Source organism: Trachemys scripta, chromosome 14 (assembly GCF_013100865.1).
Source record: "Trachemys scripta elegans isolate TJP31775 chromosome 14, CAS_Tse_1.0, whole genome shotgun sequence".
Classification (NCBI taxonomy): domain Eukaryota; kingdom Metazoa; phylum Chordata; order Testudines; family Emydidae; genus Trachemys; species Trachemys scripta.
Genome location: NC_048311.1, coordinates 5,979,753 through 5,993,160, shown reverse-complemented (window position 1 = coordinate 5,993,160; position 13,408 = coordinate 5,979,753). Strand labels below are relative to the sequence as shown.

Genomic DNA, 13,408 nt, shown 5'->3' with positions numbered 1-13,408 from the left:
CTATTTAAAGGGCCTGGGGCTCCCCTGCTTCTACTGCCCCAGCCCTTTAAATAGCCGAGGGAGCCCTGGGGAAGCGGCGGGGCTCCTGCGGCTATTTAAAGGGCTGGGGTGGTAGAAGCAAGGGGAGCCCCGGACTTTTTAAATAGCCCCCAGAGCCCCTCAGCCCTACCCCAGGGCTCCAGAAATGGGGCTCAACTCTGGTGGCAATTTAAAGGGCCTGGGGCTCCAGCTGCTGCTGGGAGCCCCAGGCCCTTTAAATTGCCCCCTGGGGAAGCCTGGACGGCTGCCCGCCCTGGTACTGCGTACAGGCGGCGGCAAGGGTGCGGGGCCCTCTTAGGCACAGGGCCCGATTCAGGGGAATCGCCGGGATCGGCCTAAAGCCAGCCCTGACTACACGGAGATCTGGCAGGTTCCTGGGGCTCCCTGCATCCCTGACACACACCCGGCTTTGCAGGGGAGCCCAATCGGAGAGCCGACGTGTGTTGCCCAAGGCACCAGGCCATGCTGGCAGTGGGGCGGCAACCCTCGGCCAGGAACAGGAGAGTTCATTCATTGTTCAAAACCAAAAGGCTAATTTCTCTATCGAAAACTGCCATAGAAAAACTTTTAAAAACTGCTGGAAATACCTAACTGGGGATTTTTAAAAAGCCCTTGATGGACTAAGTGTTTTTGTTTTAAAAAATTCTACCAGCTCCAAGCATCAGCCATGTTATATTCCTGCTGTCACCATTCGAGAGAATGTCTGTCCTGGCTGTAGAGAGACACCTGGGGGGGGGGGGGGGGTGAGGGGGTGAGAATATCTGTTATTAGCCCAACTTCTGTTGGGGAGAGAGAAGCTTTCGAGCGTACACAGAGCTTTTCATCAGGACCTGAGGAAGAGCTCTGTGCAGCCCGGAGGCTTGTCTCTCGCACCAACAGAAGTTGGGCCAATAACAGATATTACCTCACCCTCTTTGCCTCTAATATCCTGGGTCCCACATGGCTACAACTACACTGCATACGTCTCCTGGCAACTACACTGCATATGTCTCACACAGACAGAAGATGGTCACATAAACACCACCCTATACCGGAAACCCACTGATCGCTATACTTACTATACTTACCTACATGCCTTCAGCTTCCATCCAGGACACACCACAGGATCCATTGTCTACAGCCAAGCTCTAAGATAGAGATAAACACCTACAAGATCTCTATCAAGCATTCTTAAAGCTACAATACCCACCTGCTGAAGTGAAAAAAAAGATTGACAGAGCCAGAAGAGTACCCAGAAGCCACCTACTACAGGACAGGCCTAACAAAGAAAATAACAGAACGCCTCTAGCCGCCACCTTCAGCCCCCAACTCAAACCTCTCCAGCGCATCATCAAAGATCTACAACCTATCCTGAAAGATGATCCCTCACTCTCACAGATCTTGGGAGACAGACCAGTCCTCGCTTACAGACAGCCTCCCAACCTTAAGCAAATACTCACCAGCAACCGCACACCATACAACAAAAACACTAACCCAGGAACCTATCCTTGCAACAAAGCCCGATGCCAGCTCTGTCCACATATCTATTCAAGTGACACCATCATAGGACCTAACCACATCAGCCACACCACCAGGGGCTCGTTCACCTGCACATCTACCAACGTGATATATGCCATCATGTGCCAGCAATGCCCCTCTGCCATGTACATTGGCCAAACTGGACAGTCTCTAAGCAAAAAAATAAATGGACGCAAATCTGACATCAGGAATCATAGCATTCAAAAACCAGTGGGAGAACACTTCAACCTCTCTAATCACTCAGTGACAGACTTGAAGGTGTCAGTTTTGCAACAAAAAAACTTCAAAAACAGACTCCAAAGAGAGACTGCTGAACTCGAATTAATATGCAAATTAGACACAATTAACTTAGGTCTAAACAGAGACTGGGAATGGTTGGGTCATTACACTAATTTAATTTTTTTTCCCCCATGTTAAGTTCTCCTCACACCTTCTATGGGTCATCTTGATTATCACTTCAAAGTTTTTTCTTCTGCTGCTACTGATAGCTCATCTCAATTGATTGGCCTCTTACAATTGGTATGCGTACTTCCACCTTTTCATGTTCTCTGTATGTATAAATATCTTCTGTCTGTGTGTTTCACTCTATGCATCTGAAGAAGTGAGCTGTAGCCCACGAAAGTTTATGCTGAAATAAATTTGTTAGTCTCTAAGGTGCCACAAGTACTCCTGTTCTTTTTACAGACAGAAGAGTTATCTCCACTGTCATCACTGGGGCAGGGTCTGTCCCTGCTGTATGCAGGATGGAGGGAACTTTTCTGCACCTTAGGTAAGCTTTGTCCAGCAGTAGCCAGGCCACCAATTGGCAAAGCCAAGCCTCGGTGTCATCCCAGATTAGATTCCCCCAAAACCTGACTGTCCTCCAGTTCCACTCATCATACTGCATCCTCCAGCAGGGTGCTCTGTCAAACAGGGGATAGCTGTGGCTGGGTTCACCAACCCTCTCCCCCAAATGGAGTCCTTTTCCCAGTGTCAGTGGGGGCTGACTGCCATACACCCTCTCATAGCCTTAGGGCAGCCCTGCAAGCAGCCCCTTGCCTCAGTTTCCCCTTTCAAGAAGCTTCTTCAATGATTCACACAGACTGTTGTCCATTCATAGCCTGTTTCAAGTTCTGGTTTTATTAAAATAACAAACTGGCAAGATAACGTTTTCAAGTCCCTCCCAAGCCCCTCCATTTACCCTTCTATCAGTTCATGCTCAGGCCTTTCCTGCCTGAAGTCCCAGCTTTCCCTGCTGGAGCAGATTCACCCCCAACTGCCTCTTCGCTCTGCTCTGTTCTCCCTGAGACACACTCTCCCTGCAGCTTCCTGCTGCTCTTAATGGAGTAATAAGTTGATTCCTGCTCAGCTGTGCCTCCTTAGTAACCAGGGTCGACTGGGCCCAGGCAAACCCATAAAGGGGCAAGTCAGTCTGCTATACACTGTCACTGGGGTGAACCACCATCCCTGTCACGTAGGCCAGCAAAGTGTGTGTTGTTTTGACATGGCTGGTGGCCCCATCCTGACTGTGTCTCAATCTGCTTCCTGCATCACCTTTCTATGGTAGACCCAGCTCTCCTCCATCACAGCTAAACCTCTCATCCAGGCCTTCATCTTGCGTCTTGATCACTGAGCATCCTCCTCCCTGGCTAGGACCGATCCCATCTTCTTACCCCACCTACATCTGTCCAGAACCCTGCTGCTGCAAAGATCATTTTCCTGTGACCCCATCACCCCTCTCTGCAAGCTCCTGGCTGACTCCCCTTCTCCACCGCATCACACACAAATCACTCATTGCAAGGCCCTTCCCTGGCTGATGTATCACCCTCCTATGCTATTGAGAGGTCAAGCCCAGCATCTGCTCTGCCAGTAACACCAGCCTTCCTCACCCATGTATTCCATTGTCCCCCACAACTGGCACCTCCCTGCTTCCTGCCATTTTGCCCCAGTATGGGGAAGGGGGAGCAGCTCCCCTAACACCTGCTAAAAGTTACCTCATTACTGCTGGTGCTGACAATGGCTAGGAGCTGCTGCTTATCACACTGATCAGAATGGGCTCATTGTTCCCATGTGCTCCTCCATCATTTGTCTGTATTATCCTGTTGTGTCTAGTCTTGTAGTTAGATTGGGTAAGTTCTTTGGGGCAGACACCATCTCTTTGTGTGTGTGGCTCTGAGCACACTGGGCCCTGAGTGGGGCCTCCAGGTGCTCCAACACCAATAATAACAATAAAAATAATGAGACTTCCAGAGACTGCGGTGGGACTGAGATTCTGGGGGACTTGGGATTGTCTCAGAGGGTCCCCCAAATAAATGCAGCATTGCCAACTCTCATGGTTTTGTCATGAGTTTCGTGATAATTGTTTTCCTTAAAGCCCCAGCTCCTGGAGTCAGGTGATGATTATTTCAGCCTTCATTCTTAAAGAAAAAATAAGTTTCTAGCCCTCCTGGCTGTGGAGGAAGCTTCAAAATGTCATCCCAGCACTCCTAAAGCAGGGGTGGGCAAACTACGACCCGCGGACTGCCCCCCTCTCAGAAGCGGCCCCCCCAGGTGGGGGGGCAGAGGGCTCTATGCATTGCCCTTGCCTCCAGGCACCACCCCCCGCAGCTCCCATGGGCCGGGAATGGGGAACCGCGGCCAATGGGAGCTTCGGGGGAGGTACCTGGAGGTGTGGCAAGGGCAGCGCATGCAGAGCCCTCCACCCCACCCCCCCAGGGCTGCAGCGTTTCTGGAGTGGCGCGGGGCCGGGAACAGGGCAGGCAGGGAGCCTGCCCTGGCCCCAGTGCGCGCCGCTGCCACCCCGGAGCCGCTTTAGGTAAGCAGTGCCGGGCTGGAGCTCGAACCCCTCCTGCACCCTGCCCTAAGCCCCCTTCCTGCACCTCGCACCTCTCCTGCACCCCAACCCCCTGCCCTGAGTCCCCTCATACACCCTGAACCCCAACCCCCTGCACTGAGCTTCCTGCTGCACCCTGCACCCCTGTGCACCCCAACCCCCTTCCCTGAGCCCCCGCTACACCCTGCACCCCCACTCCTGCCCCGTGCCTCCTCCTGCAGTCTGCACCCCTGCCCTGAGCCCCTTCATACACTCTGCACCCCTCCTCTGCCCTAATCCCTTGCCCTGAGCCCCTTCCTGCACACCGCATCCTCCTCCCACACCCCTCACTCCCTCCCACACCCCAATCCCCTGCCCTGGCCCTGCATACAATTTCTCCACCCAGATATGGCCCTTGGCCCAAAAAGCTTGCCCACTCCTGCCCTAAAGGCTCAGAAAGCAGAAGGCAAATAAAAAGAACCCCAAAGCTGTTATTGTTACCGAATCTCATGGTTTTTGGTGAGCCCAATTCATGATTTTTGAACATCTGCAGCTGGCAATACGGTGAATAGCTCCAGGACTGATGGGCACAGGGCACCTGGCCAAGTGGCTGCCCAGAGCCCTGGCTGGCAGCAGGGACAGGTTTCTCTGGAGGTTTCTCTCTGCTCAGAAAGGAGGGAAGGATCCTGGCCGATACCCCAGCCCCCTTTCTGTCCCAGGGGGAGCACAGGCCGGGGGTTGGGGATGGGAGTCCATCAGCTGTGGCCACCAGAGGGCCATGGCCACAGCCACGGGAGGGCGGCCACTCTCTCCATGACCAGATAATTTGCCTCTTTTTCTCCGGATATTGGGGGCTGAGCTTCCTGGGTCAGAGACGCTGCCGGATCTGTAACAAACAGCTGCTGCTCCCCAGCGGGGAGAGTCCTTCCTTAGCGCCCCTCTGTGTCCAGCTGGGGGGACTTTCTCCGGGGGCTGGAACCAGCCCCTGGGACAGCCCCGGGCTCTGCCGACACCAGTCCCTGAGCCGGAGCCTGCAGGTGAGGGGAGAGACCCGGGGAAAAGGCTGGGGCCGGGCAGAAAAGTGACTCTGCAACAACGGCCCCTCCTCGTCCGAGCTCCGCTCCCGGGCGGGGTCTGCGAGTCCCAGAGCTGCTGCCCTCCCTGACCACCCCCGGCTCTGCCCTCCTGAGCTCCTGCAAGAGCCGAGCCAGCTCCGGGAGAGCGAACGCCCCGGGCCAAGCCAGGGACCTCTCCCGGGTAGAGTTTTCAGAACTCGGCGCGTCGGGTTCACGGTGGGAGCTGAGCGGTTTGGCGAATCCGGCTCCAATTCTGGGTGCTCAGCTCTTGGAAATATGCCCCCTGTCTCCCTGCCGGAGGGGTTGGGGAGTCAGAAACTAAAGCTGGGGATAGGAGTCGGGTTTGCCAAATGTCCAGACAACTTGGGAGCACAAGTGCCAAATCCCACTTTAGGGAATGATATAGACAGTTTCTTTCTCACTCTCACACTGTTTTTTTCTGGAAGCTGTTTACATAGACAAAGCTCCAGAAACTCTGACCATTAGTTAACCCCGGTGTAACGGGGGTGGACTGGAGAAGAAAGTTGTAACTTCGTAATCAGCTGTAACTTCAAAGAGGGGAGATCCGCTAGGCCATGACCGATCACCCCTAAGTTGTTGGCTTCTTTGACCTTAGATTGGCACTATTTTGTTTTCCAGTTTTCAGGTATTATAGAAAATCTCTTTATAGTCCTGTCCCCAGTTACCTATGTCAGTGTATAAAAGCAATCCCAGGGAACAGGGCTTTGGAGCTGTGCTCCGGCTCCGCTCCAGCTCCAGGCAAAAACCTGCTGTTCTGCGCTCCAGCTCCGGGCTCCGCTCCAAAGCCCTGCCAGGGAGAACACACATCATTTATTTTGTATTGGGGTAGCACCTAGGCCAGGGACCAACTGTTTTGAGCAAACTTGCAGTAAATGACAGACCCTGTCCCAGCTACATTCAGACCCCTTCATTCCATGCAGGTACAGTACTTTGTGGGCTTTTTGATTTAACTGATACGGGTATAACAAGAGCCAGTGCCTGGAATTTGAACCTGAAATGAGGTGCAGATATTTAATACTGAGGGAAATTAACCCTTGAAACTAGGGATGTGGTGGCTTCTCCATCACATGGTGTCTTTCCATCAGGACTGGGGGTCTATCAAAAAACTAGAGCACAGCCAGAAGATACCAGCCTGATGCAGGAATCAGTGGATAGTATTCTCGTTGCGCAGGGCACACCAGATGGCTATAATGTTTCCTTCTGGCCTTAAAATCTATGAATTTATTAATCTAATTTGATGATTCAAATGCATTTCTGTGCAGGTGACATCTTTCCAGTTAGATCTTTTTACAGTGTATTTAGCAGGTACTTATGCCTTGTGGCATCTTAGAGACTAATAAATTTATTTGGGCATAAGCTTTCATGGGCTAAAACCCACTTCATCAGATGCATGGAGTGGAAAATACAGAGGCAGGTATAAATACACAGCACATGAAAAGATGGGAGTTGCCTTACCAAGTGGGGGATCAGTGCTAACGAGCCAATTCAATTAAGGTGGAAGTGGGCTAGTCTCAACAGTTGACAAGAAGGGGTGAATACCAAGGGAGGAAAAATCACTTTTGTAGTGCTAATGAGGCTAATGTAATCAAGGTGGCCAGGTTTCCAAGGGTGATTATTTTCAACAAAACTTTAGTTGTCAGAGAGTTCATTATGAAGTTGATGAATACTTCAAGTCACTCTTAGCACTTAGTGCTGGGCCTAAATCACTGATGCTCAGTGCTCTTTGGGGCATGGCTAATTATTTCAAAGACATACTGGCTCATCATCCAGATCTGAGCACATGAGAGGAGACAAAAATAGCCTGTGGAGTGGGTCTCAGGAGATCTGGATTCTCTCCTGGCCAAGCATGTCCATGGGCAAGCTGCAGTATTTTCAGTTCCCATTTAGTCACATATATGAAGTGACCAGTTTATTAAAACTGCTCCTCTCCAGTTCACAGCCCCATAGTCCAAACTGCAGGGCCAGAAGACCTGGCCAGAAGACCTAGCCAGAGTATGAGGCACTCAGATGCTACAGTGATGGGACCACATCAGCACCAAGCTGGATAGCTTTGTCCAGAGCGTGACTCAGGTTATGATGCTAACTTATTAGGTTGCTATTTCTTCTTTGTCTTTGCACTTTTGTTCCCTACTGGAATTGTGTCTGATAGCACAAACACCCCAGGTGTGACTCTTGCTATGGTCTTGGTAAACATTTGTCCATGTTTCAGGATGAAATATTCCTGCATCAGCACAGTGATGAGAGAGGAATGGGTTACATTTCAAGGAACTTTTTTGGAGTGAATCCTCAGAAATATGTAATGAACCTTCACCCATTGTCCTTCCCATGAACAGGGTTTCAGTTTCCTAAACTTCAGAGGATCCCTTGGATGGAGCAAGAGGAAAAGCCATGTGTCCTGGATCTCCAGGTCTCCTCGGAAGAGGAGATCCCAAGTGATGCTAGCACAGGTGAGTGATTTCCACAACAGTCCCGTGAGCTCCCCAGGTTCTATCTCATCTCATTCAGGACAAACAGCACGGGTTGGATCCTCATGGCAGACATCGCTCCTCTTAGCTACATAGATTCCAAGGCGAGAAGGGACCACTGTGATCATCTAGTCTGACCTCTTGCATAACACAGGCTAGACAGTTCCTAGAGCAGATCTGTTAGAAAAATATCCAATCCTGATGTAAACATTGTCAGTGATAGAGAATCCACCACAGCCCTTGGTAGGTTGTTCCAGTGGTTAATTACTGTCATCAGTAAAAATGTGTGCCTTATTTCCTGTCTGAATTTGTCTAGCTTCAACTTCCAGCCATTGGATCGTGTTAGACCTTTCTCTAATAATGAGCTCTAGCAAACATTTGTTCCCCATGTAGGTAATTATAGACTTTGATCAAGTCACCCCTTCACCTTCCCTTTGTTAAGCTAAATAGACTGAACTCTTTGAGTCTGTCATTATAAGGCAGGTTTTCTAATTCTTTATCCCTCATTCTTGTGACTGTTCTCTTACCCCTCTCCTATTTATCTACATCCTTCTTGAATTGAGGGCACCAGAACTGGACACAAGATTCCAGCAGTGGTGGCACCAGTACCAAATACAGAGGTAAAATAACCTCTCTGTTCCTGCTTGAGATATCCTTGTTTATGCACCCCTTTTGGCCACAGCATCACACTGAGAGCTCACATTCACCTCCACCCCTTTTTAGACTTTTAGAGTCACTGCTCCCAGAATAGAGCCCCCATCCCATAAGTATGGCCTGCATTCTTTGATTCTGGATGGATATAGTTACATTTAGCCACATTAAAATGTATATTGTCTGCTTGCACCCAGTTTATGAACCTGTTCAGATCTCTCTATATCAGTGACCTGTTCTCTTCTTTATTTCCACTCCCCCAGTTTTTGTGTGATCTACAAACAACATCAGTGATTTCTTTATGGTTTCCTCCAGGTCATTGATAAAAATGTTAAATAGTGCAGGCCCAAGAACCAATCCCTGCGGGACCTCACTGGAAACACAGCTGCTTGATGAGGATTCCCTGTTTACAATTACATTTTAAGACCTATCAGTTAGCTAGATTTTAATTCATTTAATGTGCCATGTTAATTTTATACCGTTCTAGTTTTTTAATCAAAATGTTGAGTGGTATCAAGTCAAACACCTTACAGAAGTCTAAATATATTACATCAACACTACCACCATTATCTTTCTTCCTATCTTCTGGAACTTCCCCAGTGCTCCAAGGCTTATTGAAAATCAACATTCCCACCCATCCAGCTCCTTCCCCTCTGAGTGTTCGGGTGGGATGTGGAAGCCAATTGACTCCCTCTTCTCTTGCCTTGAGGGAAGGGTGGGGGTGGTTTTTCAGTCTCCCCATCAGTTATTTTGTTGTTTTCCCTTCTCTCCTGTTCCTCTTTCTGAGGTTCCTTCCCCACAGCACAGGGACTGACTCCTGTCTGGATTCTCTCTCTGTCCCAGCAGGTGACGGGATGGTGAGCGAGAACGAGGAGGAGAACCTTCAGCAGAAAAGTCCCGAGCCAGTGGAACTGCACAGGTCGGTAGCAGGAGAATGTGAAGGGAACGTTTCCCAAAGCCCTGACGAGGGAGAGGCCTGTGAGAGTGAGGACAGGTCAGAAGAGCAGCAGGTGGAGAAACTAGCTGTGCCCAGTCCCTGGGAGTGCAGCTACCAAGAGCTTGGAGATGCCCAGCAGGCCCTGCAGGTGGGTGGGAAGCAGAACATCTGTGCCGAATGCGGGAAGCACTTCTCCCGGCGCTCGCACCTCATCATCCACCAGCGCATCCACACAGGTGAGAAGCCCTACCAGTGCTCCGAGTGCGGGCGCCGCTTCAGCCAGAGCTCCACATTGATCAGCCATCAGCGCACCCACACAGGCGAGAAGCCCTACACCTGCCCCGACTGCGGGAGGAGCTTCAGCCAGAGCTCCACGCTGCTGACCCACCACCGGCTGCACACTGGGGAGACGCCCTACAAGTGCCTGGACTGCGGGAGGAGCTTCAGCCAGAACTCCACCTTCATCATCCACCAGCGCACCCACACCGGCGAGAAGCCCTACACCTGCCCCGACTGTGGCAAGAGCTTCAGCGTCAGCTCCTACCTCATCACACACAACCGTATCCACCGCGGCGAACGCCCCTACAAGTGCCCTGCCTGTGGGAAGGGCTTCATCGACAGCTCCACCTTCGTGCGGCACCAGCGCACCCACACAGCAGAGAAGCCCTACCGCTGTGCCGACTGTGGCAAGAGCTTCAGCCTCAGCTCCTACCTTGTGAAGCACCGCACCCTGCACACGGGTGAGCGACCCTACAAGTGCACCGAGTGCGGCAAGCGCTTCGGCGAGAGCTCGGACCTGTTGCGGCACCACCGCACCCACACTGGCGACAGGCCCTTCCAGTGTGCCCAGTGTGGGAAGAGCTTCGGGGAGAGCTCCACGCTCACCCGTCACCAGAGGACCCACCTGGGCAAGGATGCACCTATCTACTAGCCACAATGCTCGGCACAGCCCCAGGGCCACGGGGCAACAGCTGCCCCCCTCAGCTGACTGACTGCAGGGAGGCAGAAAAGAAACCCCCATGAGATCTCATTGCCCGGAGTCACCAGCTCTATTGATATTTGGTGTTTCTCTTATAAAGCCCCAGCTCACAGAGTCCTGTGTTCATTGCACAAGAATCTCTACTTTCACTTAAAGAGGGGGGAAAAGAAAGAAAGAAAGAAAAAGTGAGTTTCTAACCCTTATGGTTGTGGAGAAAACCCAGAAAATATGACTCTTGAGGGCTCACGAACCAGAAGTCAAAGGAAAAAAAAGAACCACAAATGTATTGTTGTTTCAAATCTCCTGAGTTTTTGAGGAGGCGAGGGGGCCTGACTCGTAATTTTTGAACGTTTTGGGTTGATGATGCTGCATTGCAGGGCCAGAGCTGTTTTCTATGCCTCACCTAACTTTCTTGATTAGAACAAACAAGTTCTGACCATTATGTTTTCAATTAGTGGACCGTATTCACAAGAGTAACTACTGTAACAAAGTTTTAAATGGGAATTTCTTGTTTTTTTTATTACTATTTTAAGAAAAATAGTATGTAAAAACATACTTCCCCAAGTTACTTGAATCCTACAGGTTCAACTAGAAGAGTTTACAAACCCCACAGACTGTGCTTGTAACTCTAAAGATCCTGCATCGCTAGGAGTGGGTTTTGTGTGGTATTGGCATTGGCTTGAAGGGGTTAATAGAACCCTGGTATTACTGTTACAGCATTAAATGGTTAATTGTGGTTTGCTTAAAGTCACGACTGGAGACACCCATTGTAACGACCATCACGAAATGCATTTCATCCTTTTATTAAAGCACACACAAACTATTAGCCATTGGAAGAACAATGTAACAAGGCATGTAGTTGATTCTCCATCAGCCGGAGTCTTTATATCAAGATCAGGTGTCTCTTTCTAAAAGATTTCTGGCTCAATCAGAAGGTATAGGTTGGATGCAGGAATTGTCGGGTTAGACTCTGCAGTCTGTGTTATGCCAGAAATCAGACTTGATGATCAGAATGGCCCCTTCTGGCCTTAAGCTCTATGAATTGTAAAAAGGAAGTGCCGGATGGGAGTTTCAAAACCGCACAGAGTATTTGGATGCCCCAGTCCCATTTAATTTAATAGGAGTTGGGCCTCCAGAACCTTTAGGCAGTTTTGAAAATCTTGACCTTAAAGCATTTGATATGTAAAAGGTGAAGTAAAACCTTATATGGGCAGTTTCCCTCATTCCCAATACCCTAGACTGAGTAGACTCTTCTATAGAACAAACTTTTAGTTCTAGTATTATGGCCCAAAGTCAGTTGTAGCCTCTGACTGGCTGTTGCCACCAATTGATACTGTTTCTTCTTATGACAAAACAAATGCACACACCGTTGGGAGAGATAAAAATAGCAGATGATAGCACAATGCAGCTTCTTTCTCTCTGCTTGTGATTGAATGGTTGTAGAATCGCGGGTACAGCTGCGCAGCACACAACTTAGCCGAAAGCTGACTGTATTTTCAAAATAAAAAAGCCTGGAGACTGGTGGCAACATGTTTGAGGCTTGTAAAATAATCGTTCAAAAGTGCACTATTTTTTCCCCTCAGTGTGGCACTGGTGTTGCAACTGCTGCCTTCTGACTGAACAGAGGAATTTTTCAGCATCTGGGTGAGTTTAACATGAAGCCCTGAACTAGCGTCATGAACATTTGCGCTGAACAGAAGAGCAGCTTTGATAGCATTGGCTTATTAGCTTTTCTCTTCATTTAAACACTGTTCATCACCTGGAGCATTTGCTCCACTGGCTGTTTGCCTCAGTAAACACAGAGGGACCTCTGCTTCATGCAGTGATACAGCTTCAACACACGTGAAAAACTGGAACTGCCCCCAATACATCCAGCATACTCCCCCATTAGCCACTGAGACCTGGCAGACTTCCTGTAATTGGGTAAAGCATCATGTCTGTTTCTTCCCTCACTCCCTGGTCTGGCTCCACTGACTCCTGCTGGGTTATTCCCAATTTACACTGACTGACAGGGGAACCAGCCCTGGTGACTCCAGTGGGATTACACCTGATTTACACCAGGGTGAGCTAGAGGGAAATTGCCCCAGTGACTCCCAGTGGGGTTGCACCTGATTTACACCATAGTGAGTGAGATGGGAACCAGCCCAGTGACTCCAGCGGGGTTACACCTGATATACACCAGGGTGAGTGGGAGGGGAGTTGGCCCCATTGTGTACAGCTTGCCGCCTTGGTCTGGCAATGCTGGGAGGGTGGAGTTATCCTGGCTAGGTAAGTTGGACTCTCATTAGGCAGACGGTTGGAGGAGGAAGTTAGGGAAGAGGCAGGAAATCACAGAGAGGAAACTGGCACAGTAAGGAGGCAGTGACAGAGAGCGGGAACCTTTGGCTGCAGGATGCTTGGGAGTTAGCTGAAGCCAGCAGAAGTGGGGACGTTGTCTGGTTCCCACTCCAGGATGGGAACAGTAGGACAATGTAACAGAGGCCTCGGGAACTCGTGAAAGCCCTTTATTGCAGGTTTTCAAAGGAGGCTGTGTAGCCACCTGCTCTGGATGGTTAAGGCTTGGTTTATAGAGTTAGGTCAACCTAATTATGACTGTCTCCACTAGAATGCGGATTCTGCCGAAGTCAGTGGCCTGCTCCACCAATATGACAACTCCATCTCCATGAGAGGCGTAGCGCTTATGTCGGTGTACTTAGGGTGATGCAGTGTCCGTGTAACACTGCGTTACTTACGTTGGCTGTGGGCTGTCATTCTGTTGGCTCACAGCTGGAGCCCCACCCCCCACACCAATTCTAACTAGTTACAATATATTTTCCTGTTTCAATGAAAACATGGAGCACTGTAGGGCCTTCTTACAGTATTAAACAGTAAATCACCATATTCAACAATCCTTAATGTTACTGTACCCACTCCGGAATGGGGGACCTTGCA

At 50.0% G+C, this 13,408-nt stretch overlaps 2 protein-coding genes across 2 annotated transcripts in view; both read left to right on the top strand.

The window, feature by feature from the left end:
* Positions 1-13,408, top strand: part of LOC117887172 (zinc finger protein 501-like) — a 1,015,593-nt gene that overhangs the window by 600,733 nt on the left and 401,452 nt on the right. The gene's annotated exons all lie outside the window — the stretch shown is intronic.
* Positions 1-13,408, top strand: part of LOC117887189 (zinc finger protein 239-like) — a 68,592-nt gene that overhangs the window by 21,902 nt on the left and 33,282 nt on the right. Inside the window, exons 3-4 of the mRNA XM_034789529.1 lie at positions 7,779-7,892; positions 9,405-10,414. Coding sequence (XP_034645420.1) covers positions 7,779-7,892; positions 9,405-10,414 — 1,124 coding nt within the window. The remainder of the gene's footprint in view (positions 1-7,778; positions 7,893-9,404; positions 10,415-13,408) is intronic.